The following is a 21,154-nucleotide window of genomic DNA, read 5'->3' on the forward strand; positions in this document are numbered from 1 at the left end:
CAGGCGAAAGCATATGGGTGGCGCCGTCATGCAGCGGCCGTCGGAACTGGAGACCTGATACGTCTTTGCCACGATAAATGGCTTCTCCGGTGCCGACCCGTTTCAAAGGGTCATAATCATCGTCATCACTATAGAGTAGTAGAGTAGTGGTTAGCCTGCTTGGCTGGGATTCGAAAGTGGGGGGGGTTCGAATCCTTGCATTGACACAAACAGCTGTGCGTCCACTTCTGGGACAAGTAAAAAAAGCATGAAGGGCTTGTATTGATCGAGTGTATATGAAATATGTAGTGTTCATTGATTCATTTGGGGTGGCTGATAATATTGTTACGGGGATAATATTGTTAAGTTTTAGCGTCGAGTTCCGCCCATCGCAGTGCCGTTACATTAAGTACATCCCCGTAACAATATGATACGTTGACTAATTGATTAGTGAAGGAAACCAGCGTGTTGTAGGTAAATAATCTTGTGTGTGCGCGCGCGCGTTTGTATGTCTGTGTGTGTGTGTGTGTGTGTGTGTGTGTGTGTGTGTGTGTGTGTGTGTGTGTGTGTGTGTGTGTGTGTGTGTGTGTGTGTGTGTGTGTGTGTGTGTGTGTGTGTGTGTGTGTGTGTGTGTGTGTGTGTGTGTGTGTGTGTGTGTGTGTGTGTGTGCGTGCGTGCGTGCGTGCGCGTGTGTATTACTGAATTTGAAAGCGTCTGACAAAAACTGTGGCGGAAACTAGTACGGTAACGTCGTCCCACGCTGTATCAGATGCGTGTAACAGTGCTGGGGCGCCATTTCAGGATGTCTTCTTGTGATCGTGGTGCTCGACAAGCAGATATAAGTCGTAAGAGGGATGCCGAAAATGTGGAGAAGACCGCTTGAGTCACCTATATGCTTGAAGCGAAGGCGGGATGCTGAGGTACGAGCATTATAAACGGAAACGAAATGTCCTAATTGTGCGATGGAAGCCGAAAAGGAAAGATGCCGAGCTGGACCTTCAGCGTCGCCAGGAAGCTGCCGACGATCATAAATGCAGGGCTGAAGCGAAGTTGATTCGTAAAGCCGAATATGTCGAGGCGGAATGTCAACATCGTTTGTAAAAGGTTAAGAAACGGGGGTGAGCATCAGAGTAGGAATAGGTGAGGCAATGAGTGCGTACGCTATAAATATCTACACTTAACGCGAAGTATAAGCGTCCTCCTACAAGTCATACATTCTACAAATCTTCATGGGTAGACGCGATCCGTGGCCAACGCGCTATCATCTTTGGGTAGTTTAATCTAACCTCCTAATGAAGTGCTTATTGAGAACTGTACCACGCAAGCTTCGAAACTTGCTGATTTGAATAAGGCGCACTGTCTTTATGGTGAGAACCCTCACAAAGGGCGCGATGTCAAGGTGTACTTACATTAATGGAACACATAATTTTATACGCGATTGTTTTTATACGAGCAGGGATAAGGCAGAGGGGGGTTAAATGAGGACTTTTTCCAAATCGATCTACGCCAAACGTGCAGCCAAGCTCAGTTTAACGAATTTGACTGTCACACGGATTCCGTGGGTTGTAAACGACGTTCGTACTAAACAGTAAGTAGACAAAATCCAAGAAATGTGTTTCATACAAATCCCTACAACAATCGCATGTGCACGTCTTTTTCTTCAAACCAGATTCTGTGAAGCCGCTTTCAAAGCTATCCAGCATGGTGATAAGCTCCTGGCTATGATACTTCCTGGAGATCAGCCGCTTTAGGAACCCGGTAGTATCGGTAACGACTGAAACACATTGTGGGGGTTCGCCAATCACCTCTCGGTTCTCCGCAAAGAAACAGCGGTGACTCTGCCAGAGCTCATGTTTACGGCGCAGGATGTTATGAACGCTTCCTCCTCGCGGCAGTAGAGCGGGAGGCTGGGATCCGACTCGGCCGCCGGAGCACGCCCTAGGCCCGGGGTTAGCAGTAATGGCGGTACAAGTACTCAGACCTCTAATTGGTGTTGGCGATGGAACACTGGCCGTGTGGAGCAGTTTTCCTCTCAACATCAGCTGCCCTATTTTGCTTCAGCATTACAAGCTTCACCTAATCGGCACGCGTACAACACGTGCCGGCTGATCTTGTAGCCTGTTGCATGGGTGGGTCAACACTTTCTTTCAGAACAGAGAGAGGTGGGAGCTTCGGGACTTGAGAGATGTCCGATTATTCGTGTCTCCCTACTTACTTGGTGACCTATACGATGCGGCTAGAGACGTAGTGGCAAATATCCCTAAGGCAATTTTGACGGTACTTCCATCTTCTTTTGTAATAAATCCGCGTTCGTTATTACTGATGCATATATAAGTGGGCTGGACAGTATGTTTTAGTTGCGGCAGATATTTCTTGCATACTTAATCTCCTTGCTTATGACTGGCGTCATAGGCAGCATGGTTGAGGAAAGTAGACTTGTCACATTTACTAAATAGTCGTAGCTGTGTACATATTGAAAGATAAATAGTTAACTTCGTTCCTTTTCAGCCAATTCATAAGGTAGCAAGAAAACAAGTAATTGCTTCCACGTTACGCTACGTACTGTGCTAACATTCACAGGGTAGTACCGAACATTTGTTCACGCAGTTCAAATTGTGAGAAGTCGGCATGCCGACAGCATGCCGACAGCTTTATGCAGTTAGCAGCAATTAATATTTGGTCCATTTAGCACAGTAAGTACTGGTTTTGTGGAACATCAAATTAAAAGGTCAAGATGCAATGTATTGTTTTTATCCAAGAAGTATCTTTCTATTTTTTATGAACAAGTAATCGTTGTAGGCTCGCTAAACGGCGCACAATCGCACCTCTTTTCCTTCTCACATTTTGTTCACAGTGATGATAAACATAATGTATATGAAACTTTACATCCAAGTCCAAGGCAGTTAAAAGTAAACACACACACACACACACACACACACACACACACACACACACACACACACACACACACACACACACACACACACACACACACACACACACACACACACACACACACACACACACACACACACACACACACACACACACACACACACACACACACGCACACACACACACACACACGCACACGCACACGCACACGCACACGCACACACACAGACACACGCACACGCACACGCACACGCACGCACACGCACACGCACGCACACGCACACGCACACGCACACACACAGACACACACACAGACACACACACACAGACACACACACACAGACACACACACACACACAGACACGCACACGCAGACACACACATGCACACAGACATGCACATGCACACATGCACATGCACACAGACATGCACATGCACACATGCACATGCACACGCACACGCACACGCACACGCACATGCACACGCACACGCACACGCACACGCACATGCACACGCACGCACGCACACGCACACGCACACGCACGCACGCACGCACACACACACACACAGACACACACGCACGCACGCACACGCACAGGCCCGGCAAATTTTTAAATACAAAACATCGGAGACGTTCAGGAAAACCTTAGATTAGTATAAATGCTTGCATGCAATGCAAAACCAAGTGAACAAGGATTAAGTGCCTTGATCATAAATATACTTAAACTAGGTAGAATTATTGTACTATAATTTCTATCCTGATATTTAGGCTTTATAAATTGAAGTTCCTGGACACATCTGAGTAATAGGCATTCTTAACGCAATTCGAGAACACCAACACCGATAACTACTTCATGCTGGTCTGTTGCGCATGATGACTCTCCCCGAAAGTTCCGGGATAATGATTCTCCAGGTGTGACAACTTCTATGGCGTTAGCAAAGTTGTTCTAGAGCAACGATGATAAAAGCGAAAGGAAATATAAAGCGAAAAACCAAAGCCCCTCTAACCACGCTACTGTAGTGAAGCCATAATTCGTAGTCAACAGCAACAGCGGTCGTTCCTTCCACCACCCTGGAGCCGGTATACGTTACCGACCGTGGGAAGAAAACCAGAAGCCCAGCCCGTTTTCCACGCCCCCGAATGTGCAAGGCTTCGCCCGCACTCACAAGCCCTTGCGTGCGCTGTGAGCCGCTCTAAGCTGTTCAGCGATGACGAAACAGGCGAGATCGTTTTGTTTACGCCAAACAAAGCACCGTCGCTGCCTCTCTCTTCATCCCCAAGGTTTCGACAAGCTGTGCATACAAAACAGCCCTTATTCTCGTAACAATGATGATCGCGTACGCGCTGCCTCGTGCACATTGGCAGTACTTATTTCTGCTGGGTGGAGGTGCACCGGACTCAAAGTTTGAAGCCTAGGTCACGAGCCTCTGCGTGACGCGGAGCGAGATCTGCACGAGCCGCACGCTGCTTGAGGACGCGATGACGCCTCGACAGAGAGTATACACGGACAAAAAGACACCTTAGGCGGCAGAAGGGAGGTCTCGGGTAAACAACGCCAGTAGAATCCGTTAGTAGGGAGGAAGCCTCAACGGGCGTGTACTCTGACACCCTCTCCACCTTCGCCGGTTTTCAAGCAAGCAGAGAGGGGAAGAAGAACATTGACGCCCACTAGCCTCCCGGGAGTGCAAATACGAAAAAACGTCAAGAAGAAGAAGAAAAAAAAAGTCGGGACAGGAGCAGAAGCAGGGAGGAGCACAGAATGTGCCCACACTCTGAAGGGCGTTGAAATCTCCTCCATGCTCCACGGCATCCCTGCAACAGAAAGGTGTCAAGGTTTGACCAGCGTCATACGCCCGGTGATTCCGAAAGCTGAGAGGAAGAGTCGACTTCTTCTGTGGAGTGCACGTGATTGCCAGATAATCTGGCCGAGGTCGCAAATTAATGTTTATATAAAATACATCGCGGTCCATCAAAAAAATACATGGAAAATAAATCGCTTGTTTCTTAAATGTCCTCAATGGTCAATCCACGCGTGCCTACGTTACCCACTGTGCACTCAGGAGCGGCCTCTGCCTTTAAGAGATATGCGGCATTCCTGTAGCTTGTTATGCTGAATGATGAGGTGGCACACAAAGAGAAAATAATGAACGCAATTGGTGCGTCCTTGGAGCCGCAGCAAATTACGGCATGAATATGAACTGAGCGAGTGAAAAGAAGTTTGCTCCTGAACTGAGAACTTCTTGGCCGCATTCTTTTACAACAAAGCAAACTTCCCGAAGGCATTCTATAGCGGAGTTAAAAGACCGGTTCACGCGCAATCATGAAACCAAGCGGGAACTACTGGGCACGGCAAACCGAGGTTCTCGATCGACAAAGACGAAACAACGCTTTCAAAAGCAAACGAAGCCAGCACACAAAGCAAGCCGCACGTGCCGGACGTGACGACTACGAAAAGAAGCACTAGAAGCACCAATGCTGGCGCCCATGTAATGAGTTCCTTCTCACTAGGGAGACCGACAAAACCCGTCGCCGTCCGTCGCACTGCTGCCAAGAGCAACGTTGATGACTCGGAAGTAATTATATCTTGCCCCTTTCGGGCTAAACGGTGTGCTCGATTATGTTGAAAAAATGCCGGTTCTGCTCTGTCTACTTTTCCTTTCTTCTTTGTAGCAAAAACCAACCGCGAGTTCTCTCAGCCGTAAGTCCAGGGCGGCACTGTTTATTGTTCACGCGCGGAGATCGAGTAATTTGGCGCCTAAACCCTTTTCAGTCCACGGAGCTGCCGCCTCTTCTCTCGCTCCCAAGGTCTCCGCGGAGCGGCTCCTCGCGAACCAATTGCTACGCAAATATCGGACCGCAACGACAGGGCGCAGTTATAGTTCGTTCGATCTTTCGCAGGGTATTCGTAGGAGACACAGCACACAGGTTCTAACTTGAACTTGCAATTTGGTTGGCACTTTGCATGGTTGGGGATTGGTGGTAGCAGTTAGCGTTTTTCAAAAAGCTTTTTTTTTTTTTTTTGTTTGCTGCTTTTCATACTGCCCGCACTTTTAATAACTTTTGAGCTGATCTCCTGCTCCAGCTAGCCGCGTACATGAGTATTTGTCTGACCTGTTATGTGAGAAATTGCCACCAATACATCAGCTTCTTTTGCTTCCTTTAGCGTTAGAGTTCAGTTTTAATTTCTTGCACCGAACAATAAATAAAGCTCGACCATAATGAAAAATTTCGACCGAGTTTTTTTTTTTTTTTCAAGAGTGGATACAAAGCATTATGCCATTACGCTTACTGCTTTTTTAATATAGCCGTGATTCAGGCAGCCTACTTTACACGCTAATAATAAAGTCATCATTAATCAGTCAAGCGGACTGAAATTGAATGTTTCTTCCCGAATTATCTTCGAGGTAGAATAAAACTATGCCTAAGAAGCATTTCAGAAAAAATTAGTGTGTCGCAGGTGCTTGGCTCAGTGTAAACAAGAATTCTTTTACCTTTTATATTCTCGTCACAAGATAAGGGACACAGAGACTAGCTGTCGACCCCATGCCATTTCTTTAAGCAAGTTGAGCAAGTTGAGTATAAGCAAGTCTCATTCACATTCATACGGTGATTATTGAATTATTCTCGATCCTGACTTCACACTTTCAAATCGAGAGATGGAAGGAAAGAAGTCCCGCTTTAGAATCCAACCTTCCTAGCAATAAATGGGTCCTCTTTACACGGCCGTTATGTGGAGCCCCCCTTAGTCACTGTGTGACCGTAGTCCATCCAAGGTGACCGTTAGAAGATGCCCACACAGAAAGATATAATGATGATTACAAAAGAGAATGCTTCGAGCCCCTCCTCCCTCCCCCCTCGTGCCAAACAGACCGGCAGAAAATGACAGTAAACCGAAGGGATAAGAATACGGTTTCGTATCCCTCATCGAAATGGCTCGGAGAGAATCCAGGAGAGAATTCGGAGGTAACGATAGAATGCAGAGCTAAGATAAATATTCGGTGTTTCGCATCGAACCAGCTGGTAGAGACATAAATAAACGAAGAGAACCGTGAAACAAGCGAGGAACAACCTCTTCGCTCTAATATTCTACTAACTCGAGCTTAAATTTTCTATTACCCTCTTAACTAAACTGAAGATTGGTTGGTGCATTCGGCAAGAAGGGCTAGCTGCTGTGGTTGCTTAATCAGTCTGTGATAAGGACCATGCACAAATTGTTGCATGGCGCTGAAACCATTAAACCGTTAACTTGTCCACTGACTGCTCATGCCGATTTTTTGAAGGGCAACCCCGACGATTTTTCATACTCATAACTATATTAAGGATATTTAAGACTATTTATCCATAATGATCCGATCTCCCGTGACATATATCTCGCCTGTATTTAACGTAGTTTTTCCGTAAGTAAAATTTCAAGATGAGTGTCCCTTGACGCGAGGCACAGCCTATAATTGAGCTATTTTTGCCGGCCACCCTGCCTAGTGACGTCATAGGATGGTCGTGCAGACGCGAGCACGGGAATCGTAAGGTGCTTCGCGGCACTTAAGCGAACTCATACCAGCTTAGTTTTCGGTTTTAAGCTTGACGTCGCGTGTGCTTCAGAATGGTGGGTCACGGAAACTTTCGCTGTGCTTTGGGTTCTGTAGGTTCATCAGCGTGGGCAAAAGACGTGATTTACAATAAATTTCCGAGAGGCAAAAAGGTTTGCGACAGGTAGGTTAGGGCTATCCGCTGTGCACACAAAACGCAACAAGTGCGCGCGTGCTCGAAACGCTTTGCACCACAGTGTTGTGAACAATGCGTCTGCCCCGGAGAAGCTTTCGGACTTCCTCGAGCTATCGCTTGAATGCCAATTTTTTCTTCATGTTTTCTAGCACATTCGCCTATCAAAGTAGCTAGTTAAACGAGATGCGGCAGTCAAGAGGAAGTAGGCTACGGTGAACTCTGTGTCACTTCATTGATTCGTGCCCATATATGGCAACAGTGTTCCCAGGAAATTATGCAGCAGCCTTTTTGTTCGAACCCCGCCGGTGTGGCGCAGCGGTTTAAGGCGCTCGACTACTGTGGCCAAGGACGCGGGATCGAATCCCAGCCCCGGTGGCCGCTTTTCGATGGAGGCGAAAAGCAAGGCGCTCGTGTGCTGTGCGATATCAATGCACGGTAAAGAATCCCAGGTGGTCGAAATTTCCGGAGTCCTCCACTACGGCGTCTCTAATAACCTGAGTCACTTTGGGACGTTAAACCTCACAGACCAAACCAGACTTTCTGTTCGAAGCCGCACATTTATATCAAAGCATGTTAGCATGAGGAGGAGTAGATGGAGGAAAGACAGGGAGGTTAGCCGGCAGCAGAAACCGGTTTGCTACCTTGCACTGGGGGAAGTGGGTGGGTGGATATAAAGGTGATGGGTAAGAGAGAACAGAAACACAAAATGTTATGGGGGCTAATTAAACCCTGCCCTTAAAGGTATGACGCGAGTGTGGGCCACCCGGCATATAAATTTCTGCTTTAACAAAGACTCATGAACGTGCCTACGTGGCCTAGTAGTCGCGCGTATGGCTCGTCACTTAAGAGCACTGGAAGGTTGATTCTTATTCCACATTCTCGCCTCTAATGAGCAACTAGACTTGTCAGCTCCTCACAATTTTCTGATATCAATTAAGGGACCTCGTTAAGTAGCACAGACCATAGAATGATCAGTGCTCGGCCGTGTCAGATACCATCTGCCAGCGCCATGCCCGCTGTTTTTCGCTCACAATACCGATGCTGACACGGACTCCAGATCTTCTGATTAACGCAACCTTTAATGTATCGCTTTAAAGTGATCGAAACTTTTCTCCGAACTGGTGTTTATTATATGCAGCGTACATTTTATTCAACCGCACCAAATAAAATTTTCTACAGTCCCTACGCCTGCTTGGGCTTCAGTTTTCTTGCTTTGGTTTGCTTGTAACACCATGCGGCCAACTATTCGAAGTAGGTCGCTTGATAATAATTAGCATTTCGTATTACTAATAACGAAAAAAGGAAGGGGGACGGAAATCTGACAAGTATGCCTCAAGACGCTGTCATTTATTGAACCCCGGGTTCATTTTATCTGGGTCGTTCTTGAAGATATACTTATATGCATCTTGATTTATTTCGCATGTTGCGGGTATTGTCTATCTCCTGTATGAAAAAAAAAAAATTAGTCCGCTATAAGCAGCCTGATGAGCGTGATGATCAACCTGAAGACAGCGGTAACAGCGGTATCAGCTTTAAGCGGGAGTGCCACTGTAACTCTCGTCACTATGATTCTATAAGAAATATTTGCGCACGAAATAGCATGAGTACATACATCTCCGAGTTTAAGAAGCCGCTTCTGTCTTTCAGAAGTGCGTCCACTAGCTTTTGAGATGGTTGGGAATACACGAAGAGCGATTTATCCGATCGATATCCGTTTAGTGTATTGCTTTCTGTGAATCGCTGCCCTCAGTAAAGCTGCTTTTCGCTCCTTCAGATGTGTTGACAAAAGCGCATGACACGGTTCCGGGCAGTGTCTGACATCTCAGAAGCCTGCTCAGCTCGCCGAACCAACCCATGAGGTCACAGTCGACGTCGTCTTATCAAAGAGCGTCTGTAGTCTTGGTCTCGCGGTTTCGTTTTCGAAAATGATGTTCTTGCTGTTCTAAAATATTTCCTAGCTTTTTCTGAGAGTTTCTACCGCACATATCAAAAGGGAATCTTAGAAGTATAAAACAGCCATTAGCTGGAAAATGTTGAAAAGCTGCCGGAGGTGCCCTTAAATCTTGGCCATCACCCACTTTGGCTGATTGTTATTATTTTTTATTATGCATTAAACAAAACTTAGAACTACTAGTAAGAACCAAAAAATTGATTTTTGTTAGAAACTAAATATTGGATTGAGTTTATATTTTTTTCCCTTTAGCTGCCGGAAATTTTAAGTAACCTTTGGAAGACGCGGAATCGGGTATTGGATTAAATTAAACTACCGGCTGTTGTTGAACGTGCATTACTAATGCCGAACTGTTATATTTCGCCTTCATAAAAATACAAATGGTAATGATCGATTTCAGGGCATTAACCAATTAACTAGAGTTATAATTTCCAACTTAAACAATTTTTTTGATAGGCCAAAGGAGGATGCTTCGAAGTTGGCCGTTAACAATATATCGTGCACAATAAGAAGTAATAGTGGTCACACAAAAACCATATTCGTGAAGTACTGTATTGCGCCTGCTAACCAAGAAACAAGTATTTATGAAGCTTGCTATTTGTAGGCAACACAGAGGGGGGGGGGGGGGGGGGATTGTCCTGCTCGCGATTCAACGGAATACGACTGTACTAATTTTAACCGCTGCATTTTATTCCGTCGTAAAGCTGTACGCCATCGTTCACTTTTAGCTTCTATATATTTTATTTTCTCTTACGTTCGTGCCCTGTACCATCACTACTCTCCGGCTCACTTTTAACCCATGTGGCTCGTTTACCTCCCGTAGTTTGCTTGAGGTCTGTACATTTAGCGCTGTTCTGGGACACGCTGCTGCATCTTTTCCGCGTCCAGATTGAGCGAACGTTGTCTACATCGCCAAAAAATGCGCATCTTGGCAGCTCGTTCCTTCTGGTGTCACGCCTGCTGCGCTCCCTTTCGAAGATGCCAGAAATGAGAGCAGCGTTGCAACTTCCTTCCGAAACAATGGTATCTTTTGACGCTGTCTTCGCTCTTGCCTGACCAAGTGGATCATTCTACTCACCTGTCCTCTCGCGGTCGTGTTTTGTACTGCGTGCTACGGCGTTTCAGATGTAACACAACAGGTGGCGCTAGTAAAAGCTCAGGTGCGTTGTCGGAGTACTTGGAATTGCCTTGACCATGGTTGCACGATAACGGCATCAATACACGGGCAGACGCACGCATGCACATATGAAGCCGTACTGACGGACACAAAGAGAGTCATGCGCAAGAAAAGTGCCATTGCTGAAGAAATGATAGTACTCGCTTTTATTCACTGTTGCTGAGGTGCAATGAATCGTTGTTATCAGTCTTACAGAAAAACAATTGAGTTCTGTAAGGCATGTCCGTACACATACCCTTGGAAATAAAGATCAATGCTTGGGGACCAATGTTCACTATGAATACTGCTGCTTCATGAGATTGAAACACTACTACTAATAGAAAGCGGTTAGTAAAAAAGAGAGTAACTTAACGTTGCTACTCACTAGCCTTTATTTAGAATAATCAATGTGATTCGGGATAAGTGACCATGGAGCCCGTTGCACCCCAGGATTTGTATACAAATGAAATTAGGGGGTTGAGGTCCAAATGTTTCTGAGGAGCTACTAATCCATATTCTCGGAAATCTGGAGGCAGTGCCCTCAGAAACACGGAGTTTGTACCTTGCGTCATCGACCGTTGCTTGCACTGGCCTCCCTTGTTCTGCGTCCGCTGCTCCGGAATCTTATAAGGATGCCGCGGCTGGACAGGCGGCAGCCATACGGGAATAATCATAGCGTCTATTTTCTATTACCTAGGCTTTCTTTTCGCTGTCGATGGCATAAACGGTTGGCCCGCGGAACCTTCCTGATGTAAATTTCCTACGCAAGTGAAATCCTTGGGAAGCTTTAACTGCGCAGGTATTCTAAGCGAACTGGTTTTTATTTCTGGCCGCTTGATATTGTAAATCAGCAAATGGCGTCACGATTGGAGGGTATTCTTCCTATTCCAGGGTATTCCAGCCACAGAATGAACATTTAGCGCCGTAAAATGTCTTTCATCAGCTATACTGAGAACACGAGCTTCAATCTAGGAATCAGAATCTTAATCAGAGCGATTTTGTTCAAATCGCAAAAGTAACAGCCAGCAAATGAAAACTCTAAAAGGAGCTACGAGGCGAGGCCGGAGACAGCCTTATGCCGGTTTCCTTTTAGTGTGCTGTCCTTCGTTGGCTGTTTTTATTGCGCTGTCTAGTGATCTTCATCTTCCCAGAAAAATACCGGTAATAACAGATATCCTTTACGGTGGCAGTCCGCAGTGAATAAACACAGGAAATTCTCTAGTGCTTTTCACAGGTGCTAAGTGACCTTCAACCACTGACTAGCAATGACGGGAGGGCTATCAACTCTCATAAAGGCATTCGGAACGATGAAATCTGTAATATTTGTCCGTGATTCACGAATGGAGAGTTTTCTATTAAGCATTACCCAGAACACAGCAAAAAGTTCTAGACTCCGCAAAGGATTGTTCAGGCATGTATTGGGCAGAAATGACCATATCATGAAAGTTAAAAAAAAAAAGAAAAAATGCCACCGTAATTTATATTGCTCTCAGAAAGGTTGTACTCAGTAACAAAGAAGCAGTTTTTTTCTTCAGCATTACAGTGCAAGATAAAAAAAAAGGTTTATTTTCGAATAAGCTCGTCATACCATGAGCTGACCACAAATAAAACGAATAAACACATGCTATTTATGGTTGGCAATGAAAGCATTCCGTTATAGCGAATATACTAACAACTTGTGGAGGGTAATGTATTCAACTCTAACTGCATTGTGCTGTATCGCACTCTCCCTACCGAATAAACACTGGCGATATTTGTATTCATCTGACTAATAAGGAAATTATACCATGTAGAAGGGCAAACCTTCCCATCGGTGAACACTAGCTCACAGGTATATAATTACATGTGGGAATCGGCACAGAAATCTTAGTTCACTGACTGCAATAGCCGAGCGCAAGGGCCCCCAGAGGGCACTGCAAAAAAAAGCAACAACAGCTAAAACGCCGAAATGAAAGCAAGTACAATAACAGACTTTGTTGCTACAGGTGCATTTAATGAGCCTTCCGAGCACCAGCAGTCATTAGAACAGCCGTTCTTGAGAGGAAGTAAAGACGAAAATAGCAGGCATGAGCAAAGAGAAAGTACGGGGTCGCATGAAAGCGAACCGGAGGGCGTAATTACAGTTCGCTATGATGGCGCGAGCTCTTTACATAATGAGCCGCTGACGAACCTCCGCGGTGACATTAACACTCGAAATCGTAACCTTCGCACACCTGTGAGAAAGGCAAAGAGCGCTCCGCTATTTCAGGAGCAAAAATTAAATAAATAAATAAATAAATAAATAAATAAATAAATAAATAAATAAATAAATAAATAAATAAATAAATAAATAAATAAATAAATAAATAAATAAATATCCAAAGGACACACACTGTGTGAACCATCGACAGTTTTTTAGATGCCCGTTACGAGAGAACAGCGCCGGGACCAGTGACAGCTAAATCTCGCAGGAGGAGCAATTCGTCTTGATGCCCTGCGAGGTTTGATCGAACAAAAGCAAAGGGGGAGTCATCGTTCAGCGTATCGCAATTCCTTTTATGAATTTTTTTCCTCTTCTTTGTTTTTTGTGCTTCTCTGGCTGCCGTTTTTCCTCAGAAACGTTTCTTCGCCACTCCATTTGGGGATCGGAAAGTTTGCGGTGTTTGCACTGCTGGCTAGTGCGGATAAATAACTGAGGTTGTCTCAAGAGCACCTGTTCGCCGAACGAGTGAAAGCAATCAAAACCTCGCCGCGTGCATGGGAGGCTCTGCCGAAGTTTCGCCGTTATTTATTCACTTGTCGTTTCATTTCTGCAAAGAAGACAACTTCGCGACGTGCTTTGTTTCATCCCCCAAAAAGAAAACAACGCAAGCGCAAGAGCAAAAAGCGACACGAGAATTGCAGAGTTCGCAGTACCCATCAATCAGCGGTTGTTTCTATAGATGCTTGTATTGATCGCTAAGAAAGTCCCGCAATCGATTAGCTTTCACTTTGGGTGGCTATGTATTGATCCCTTTCCCAGACGACCACACTGCTTACTCCGAGAGTCCGAGCTTGCTCTCGCTTTCGAAGACAAACCGCAACAATAACAACAAAAACAACAACATCAGGGAACCGGGAAGAAAGCATCGAACCACTACACTACGACTATGCGGTTCAGGATCGCCGGGGGCTTGCTCAACGCGGTGCGAATCAGGGGCATCGCTTGCGCGGCCGTGTGAAGAAAATGCGACCAGCGTTTCAACATGATGGAACGCACTGAGCGAACTGAGAGCGCGCCGGAGAGATACACAAATACTACCGTCTCTGCTGCATATGCGTTTGCGAAGCGAAGAAACAATAAATCAGAGTCAGAAAAAAAGGACCGAACGACAACGCGTTTCCTCCAAAAAGTAATATATTATATGGGGAAGAAATAAATGATGAAACCAATGGAAGCGTGAGCTCTTTCAAGCTTCAAGGCATCGCTGCCTGTGCATTAAAATAAACCGTGCAAAGTACCACGGTTCTGGTCAAAGCTGGGGCAATGCCTTGGTTAACTAGGGTCACTATAGAGCGATAAAATATATGTGAATGTTAGGGTGCGGGTGTCTACGCAGCCACCGGCGGGGCACGATTGATGCTGTTTTTGTTTTTGCAGCAGAAAATGGCTTCGCCCTCCTTTCTGAGTTGATGCACTGGCGCGGGGGATAAGAAAGAATGTCCATAGATTTTTCCTAAGCCGTCCACGACACGTTTGCATGTGTATGCACTATACATCGATGTGTACAAAGCGCCGTTGCAAAAGCAGATTGATTCGTAGCCTTCATTCAGGGCTAAGATGGACATTCAAAGTGACCTCCGGGGTTGTCCTTGTACATAGATAATACCAGAATGCTTCTACGTCTACACAGACCCGGTGACAGTTATATTGATACGTTGCACATATATTGCACATTATTTTGTGATGTTAAGAGTGTACATTATTATTTTTTTATTGCAGTTCTGTATCGAACGGAAACTTGTCATTCCCGATAAGCGAGGCTCCTAAGTACATTTACGGTGTCTAAATAACATACAAGATGACAAATTTTGCAAAGTGTTCGTCATTATGGTTGAGAATTCATAGCGATAGTAAGACGCGTTTTGCAAACGTTCGTCATCTTGTACAGTATTTCCACACTGTCAATGTACTTGGCAGCCCCGTTTATCACGTGTTAGTACGTTAGAAATAACTAACCGTACTAACACACGCCTTGAAAAAGTTCGCCCTCTTGTATGTTACTTAGCAGCGGCCCTTAGGGACACCTATCAGAATCCGGATATAACTTTCGGTAAGCATGCAATACATTTAACTGTAAAGAAATATTAGGGCTGCTCAAAGCAAGGCTTTTCTTATGAGGTTGTTTCTTATTGCTCAGGAACCAAAATACAGTTTAAGCGGTATTTGGAGTAGATGCTCCGCAATGTGATCATAGATACAGCAAGGTGAGTCGCAGCGCTCATTGGCGAATCCATGACAAAGTTATCAAAACTTCATTTTTTGTGGAAAAAAGGTTTTTATTGAAGAAATATATGTATATTTAGCTACAGGAAAACGGTCTTCAAAGTGCCGGTGCCTAAGTGCAAAAACTAAAGAAAAGTTGAGATATTTCGCGATGCCCAAAATTTCAAATAAGCTGTGAAATCCTGCGTGTTTCTGAGGCAGTACATCAGTAACTATCACACAATTATACAAGTGATTAACAGTACCAAAATTTAAGCGAAATAAAATTCAGTTTGGCCAGCCATGCATTCGCGTCGTATAGTACGTCGCAGTTTTCGATTCCAAGTAACATACTTGCTTTCAAACATAATAAAGCATTTTGCACAGTCCGTCCGTGGTACAAAATGACAAAGGTTCTACGAGGGTGAATTTATTGACGCTGCACTGCGCGGGTGCTGCCATTGTTTTAACAATATTCGCGCAGCGGCAAACGTTCAACCGTCAAATTTCTAAAACTCCTGGGGCTTTTTACAGCCCCAGGAGCAAAAAAAGGTGAGGTTTTTACACCTCACCTTTATTTGCTATCTTGGTTATAGGTGTCCGTTTCTCAACAGCAATCTACTAGGGATGATATCCGTGTTTGACAAAGTGATTCTTGACAGATGAAAGATCACAATATCATCATGAAGCACAAACGAACGAATGTGGCATCCAGAAAAAAAAAAAAAAAACTGGAATTCCGTGCGAATTAATAAAAAAAAAAATCAGTTTCATGACTACTGAATTTACTAAGCTACTGCTGTTAATAACGTTTATTATTCTGCGCAGAGATGTTAGCGTGCTTTCAAAAATAATCTGTTTTCACTTAGTAATTGAATCTTAAAATTCTAGTATTGCTCATTGTAAGTAAAAAAGAAAAAACAATGATCAACAAATTATAGTTTAAACTAGACGGTTAGACTCCGGGGTATGTATGAACCAAGTATTAAATTTGAAGGCCGTTTTCCTTCAAAAGCAGTAATCGTCTCTGCGTGGAAGTAGTTGTCTACAATTCGTAGACTTAGTAACTGAGTTAAACAATACGCTCGTGTAATTCTCATCAAAAACAAAGCAGTGGATGACATTTAATGCATGATGTAAGCGTTCAGACAATGATGTTCATACACGCAGGCCATAAAAGCCATCAGTAAAAAATAGCTCCTTGGAAGAGGTATTTCAATAAATAGAAAGACTAGAAAGATAGAAGCCTTTCGTTATTTTTTTTAATTCTCGCTCAATAAACAACACAAAACAGCTACATCAAGCCGCAAGGGAGGAATTACGTGTCATTCTTGGTTTTGAGCGCCTCGTCGTCATTGACCACTCTATCAAAATTATATTGAATTCTTTGCTTGTCGGCAGTGTACCCTATCTGCCGACAAAAGTTGTTTAAATGAGTCTGTTTTCAACCAAGCTTCATTACAATCTCGCTCCAATTACTGACTGTTAGTTAAGCTTACTAACACCTATTGAACTAGATGAATACACTATAGTCGGTGCTCTTCTTTCTGTCTTTTTTCTGTGAAGATCGCAGCTTTAAGATCGGTCTAGTCATAATCGCATGCCGCGAGAGATAACACATGTCATTAGAGAACTATTACAAACAGCTTCATACTCTTTTATACTATGTAACGCTTTAATTTTATGTTTAATGCAGATAACAGTACGAATAAAGGTATTCATAAAGCTCACAACTTACTCTTCACATGCAAGCTTGAACGAGTAAAATTCTCAACCAAGGACCGTTTCGGAAGGCCCGCACATTATCTCAATGTTAACAAGCAGATAAGGAAATGCACCCGGCACTTTATCTCTCTAACCTTACCTTTTTCGCTCGTCCAGGGACTGCATACCCTGGCCGCATTGTCTATACACAACAGTTTTTCTTTCAGACCATTAGGCCGAGCATTCGCTGCAGCCCATCTCAGCACTTCGTTTGAGCAGCTGTATAAACAAGTAGAAAAAAAAAAGAATGTCGGATCAACTACAAGTAAAAAGCTTTAACGAAAGCTGGGGAAGAAATAAAGTCAGCTGATAAGTTTTCTTTTCATTTTTTTCCCCCTTCATCGTTCGTTTCCCTGTGATGAGATGAATGCAGTGAAGGACTGCAGAGTGGCCAAAGGTCCCATGCCGTATAGCACTTTCCAAGGGTGACGTTCACTCACAGGCCGTCTTCATGGCGGGTTCGCAGCACACTTCACTATTCACTGAATTCACCACAGTTGTCACAAGGGGGTGAAACAACACAGCAGGTGAGTTCTGTGGTTCACACTATGCTGTCACCGCTGCTACCGAAGTGCTCCAGCCAGACGTAGAAGGGCAACAAGTATAACGATGATGAGCACTCGCTTGCAGCCTGAAAAAGTAAGTTGCTGCAATTAGTAGAGTGGAAGGGCGAATGGTTCCACAAATAGTTAGGGAAGAACAAAATGAATAAAGTGTCTCGAGGTATAATATTTCCGATGACGTATACTTGGCCTGCTTGCATTAATTCAACATATAGTGCATCGTGGTAATTCTTAAAAAAAAAAGAAAAAAAAAGGGGGGCGAGTTTTGAGAGACAAAGACACGACTTGCAATTTGCTTCCTTTCTCGATGCTATTTTTTTTATACTTTCCTTCTAGAGCAAACTCGACTCAACTTATTTTGAGTTCAGGCAAAGGTAGAAATGGCCTGATTATTATGTGCGCTGTGAGGAAGGCGAAGCAGAAGAAACTAGAGTGATTAATTACACATCTTCGTCAAGCGAACTATTGCTGGTTGCACCGTGATGAAAACTCTGTTGCTGTCATCGTGAACCATGATGCTGCTCCTTCAAGTCAAAGCCATGAACTACACTACTCATTTTTGTCTACGTAGTTTTCCCCGGCATTCCGTTCTTTTGAAAATTGGGGGGGGGGGGGGGGGGGAGGGGTGTCACAGCCACGCACGTGTCGCGAATAATTGCGATTGTTTCGGACTCATGTGAAGCGTGCGCTGTGAGCAACCGCGAACTTTTAAGGCAAAGGCCTTTCTAGACTCATCGAACGAAATCCCGTGCGCGAGATCTGTGCGCGATACCGGTCGTATTCCGTGATATTCCGCGAGATGTGCTCTTGTCTAGCGTTTCTTCCATCTGCAATCCCACAATTGAACACGCGCCAAGGAACGCCACGCGACAGGAGCGATGGTGTACCGTCTAAACACACTTGCCGGAGAAAGTGTGAGAGATACTGCGCCTTTCCTTTCCTGTAAACCACATGTAGCACTGCAACGGACACCGATATCAGGCAAACGATGAGAGGCAAATGATAGGAGAGGAAGGGTAGGCTGTCGCCATTCTCCTCTTACGAGACATCTAAGAGACCTTCTATTTTTTTTTTTTTTGCCTCCAGTTTGTTGTGCCTTACAAACTAGCGAATAAATACGCAACTTCTTTAAGATGAGCAATTTTCTGGTCGCTTTTAAAGTCCCCCCAAAAAAACCTCAAGGCATGAAAAAGGTTTCTTTGTTTCCAATACTGTGTTTCTCTTTCCGTATTAATAAAGTTCCAGATGGAAAGCCAGATTAAAACATTCTGGCATAATACAGAATAAACGGTCAATTTATGAAAAGCTAAATAAGCGCTAAGAATACTTAATTGAAATAAGCGTTGGAAATGTTCTGGTTTGTTAGTGGATGCTGCGCACTCGTATGCCCAAGAATAAAATCATCGGAACACGTTGGTGCAATTCAGGTAGTGCTCGGTCACTAAACCTTTTTATGCAGCACGCATATTTATGGATCCCGTGCTTGTGTTCGTTCATTATTGTTTTTATTGCTCCATAAGCAGGAAGATAGCTTTAGTCTATAATAACTTATTGCGAACCGTTAGGTCGCATGAATTCAGCATATTAGTGGAGAAACGGTTTGGTTGCGTTCACACCGTCAAATATTTAGTGCTTGTTCCGTCTTTGAGGACAAACCTTAGCAGTAAATGAACGCAAGCGTATGCGTGCACCTTTGAAACTTTATATTCGCTCCCGAAACACATTTTATTTCCTTAATAACGCAGTTATTGATTTGTTCTGATGTTCTTATCCCTTCTATTTCGGACATCTGTTTCATAGCTGCGGCACTGTGGACTTTCCTATGACTAATTTATCTACCTTCTGCTTAATAAAACAAATAAGCTGAAGGAGCTGCGGCAAGGAACATATAGAGGCCACATATAACGCTACTATATTAACATGGTCGCAGAAGCAATCATGCACCAGGCTAGTTATCTAAGCCTGAAGTTGTGTTTTATGCCATTTTCATGTGCCGCAATGTTATATCACACTGTTGCGCAGAAAGTGTGCCGTCTTGCCATCCCGCACATATCTCTGTTGCTTCAGATAAGCTATGAAAACTAGGTCAGGACTCATGTCTATTATCAGGCGCTCGCACAATAAAATATTCATCAGTTTGTCTTTTTGCGCAACGTCAAACTAAATAAACCTCGCACGTTTAATCGGCGGGGCTGAAAATACACTTTATTTGGCTACCAATAATAATCAAGCCACTTTCGTGTTGCTGTGCTTTGCTTGTATTTTCTTCAGAGATTTCGAACCTTTAGTGTCGCTTGCATTAGCCAATTTACGTTGCGTTTTAAAAGTTAACCTCTTTTATATTTTTATATTTGGCATTCATTACGACGATCGTTTTACAGACTGTTCTTTTTTTTTTTTTTTTCCTTGACGTTCGTTATTGGCGCATGCTTATCTTTTATGTTTTTCTCACAGGGTCGTTGTACAAACAGTTTTTTTTTCTTTTTGGTAGGAGTGGGTGCGGACGTTCGCCCTATTTGTGCATGTTTATATTTTATGTTTATTTCTAATGATAGCGCGGGTAACGGAGCCAGAAAATGTTATAAACGTTAGCTTTAAGGCACAGAAATTGTTTGTGCTTGCAAATAATTCGGAATCTGCAACAATTAAAGAATCCAGACCGTAAGCAGTTGATGAAGAAATAATAGAAATTTTCCAATAAACAAAGTGAACAAGTTCAATAAAGGCAGTTTCAACTTTCTAGGCGACACCAAGGTTTGTAGTCCAAAACTGCGAACTTGTTTATTAATATTTGAATACTACTGAACTTCGCCATGACGGACAGGCAGTTTGGGTTTCTAATACGGCTATATGCAAATGTTATAACCAGAACAACCGAGTTATTGCAGAAGGTAAGAAGACGTCACGAAATACCACGCCCAATTTTATCTGGCTAACTCTGGGGAATGCACCGCCTATTTGCTTCGTTGTTGCTGTTCCAACGCGCAATTTTTAGTCTTATTCTTTAATTAAATACAGGAAACTGTACTTGCGCGTGGTAGGTAAATTTGATGTCCTCCGCTATTTTACGAAGTGTTTTATTCTCTTCCGCAAAGTGTAAAGCCAAGCGCAAGTTTGTGGGAGATAGCACACGAAAACGATAACGAGCTGTGAGCTTCGTTCCAGGACGTGGCATGTTATCCACGACGTAAAAGCAAGACAAGAGGACTAGATAATACGTAGCACTTGCAGCCTATCTAGGAAGTGAATTAGGCTTAACGTATGGAGCGTCATGCTTTTATTTGAGGATATTTATTCAGCATTTGACGCAGGCTGCTAAAGACTACTGGAATATTAATTTTGCTTACATACTGGGATCTTTAACGGCACAGTAAAGGAGAGAAACACTCGATGAGGGCGGGCATATAATCCTGAAACTGCCTTCCTGACGGCAGTGTGAAAAAATAATAAAAACTGGAAATATGCGTTTGCACTTACCTTCTAAACACGCCGCACCTCCCCGGAACCTTTTGATTGTATAAGGGTCTATAATGAGGGCGGGGAGTGAAGAAAACGGTAATAAATTGTTTGTTGTTTTTAAGTTTCTATTTATAACGTGGCAGCATTTTGCTGCCACTAGTACTGTTTCTTTCATTTTTTTTTATCACGTGCCTTTTATTATGAGCAATTTAATTCTGAG

At 43.9% G+C, this 21,154-nt stretch overlaps 1 protein-coding gene and 1 long non-coding RNA gene across 3 annotated transcripts in view; one reads left to right on the top strand and one right to left on the bottom strand.

Moving 5' to 3' along the window:
• LOC146208365 (uncharacterized) overlaps window positions 1-21,154 on the top strand; it is a 590,053-nt gene that overhangs the window by 164,879 nt on the left and 404,020 nt on the right. The window lies entirely within an intron of this gene.
• The window catches only part of LOC146208368 (suppressor of lurcher protein 1-like), a 103,891-nt gene continuing 100,212 nt past the window's right edge, over window positions 17,476-21,154 (bottom strand). The window contains exons 13-14 of the mRNA XM_084592953.1: window positions 20,953-21,000; window positions 17,476-17,543 (exon numbers count right to left, since the gene is read on the bottom strand). Coding sequence (XP_084449079.1) covers window positions 17,476-17,543; window positions 20,953-21,000 — 116 coding nt within the window. The remainder of the gene's footprint in view (window positions 17,544-20,952; window positions 21,001-21,154) is intronic.

The sequence above is a fragment of the Amblyomma maculatum genome, chromosome 1 (genome assembly GCF_055883805.1).
Source record: "Amblyomma maculatum isolate TAMU_Amacu chromosome 1, ASM5588380v1, whole genome shotgun sequence".
In the NCBI taxonomy this organism is placed as follows: Eukaryota; Metazoa; Arthropoda; class Arachnida; order Ixodida; family Ixodidae; genus Amblyomma; species Amblyomma maculatum.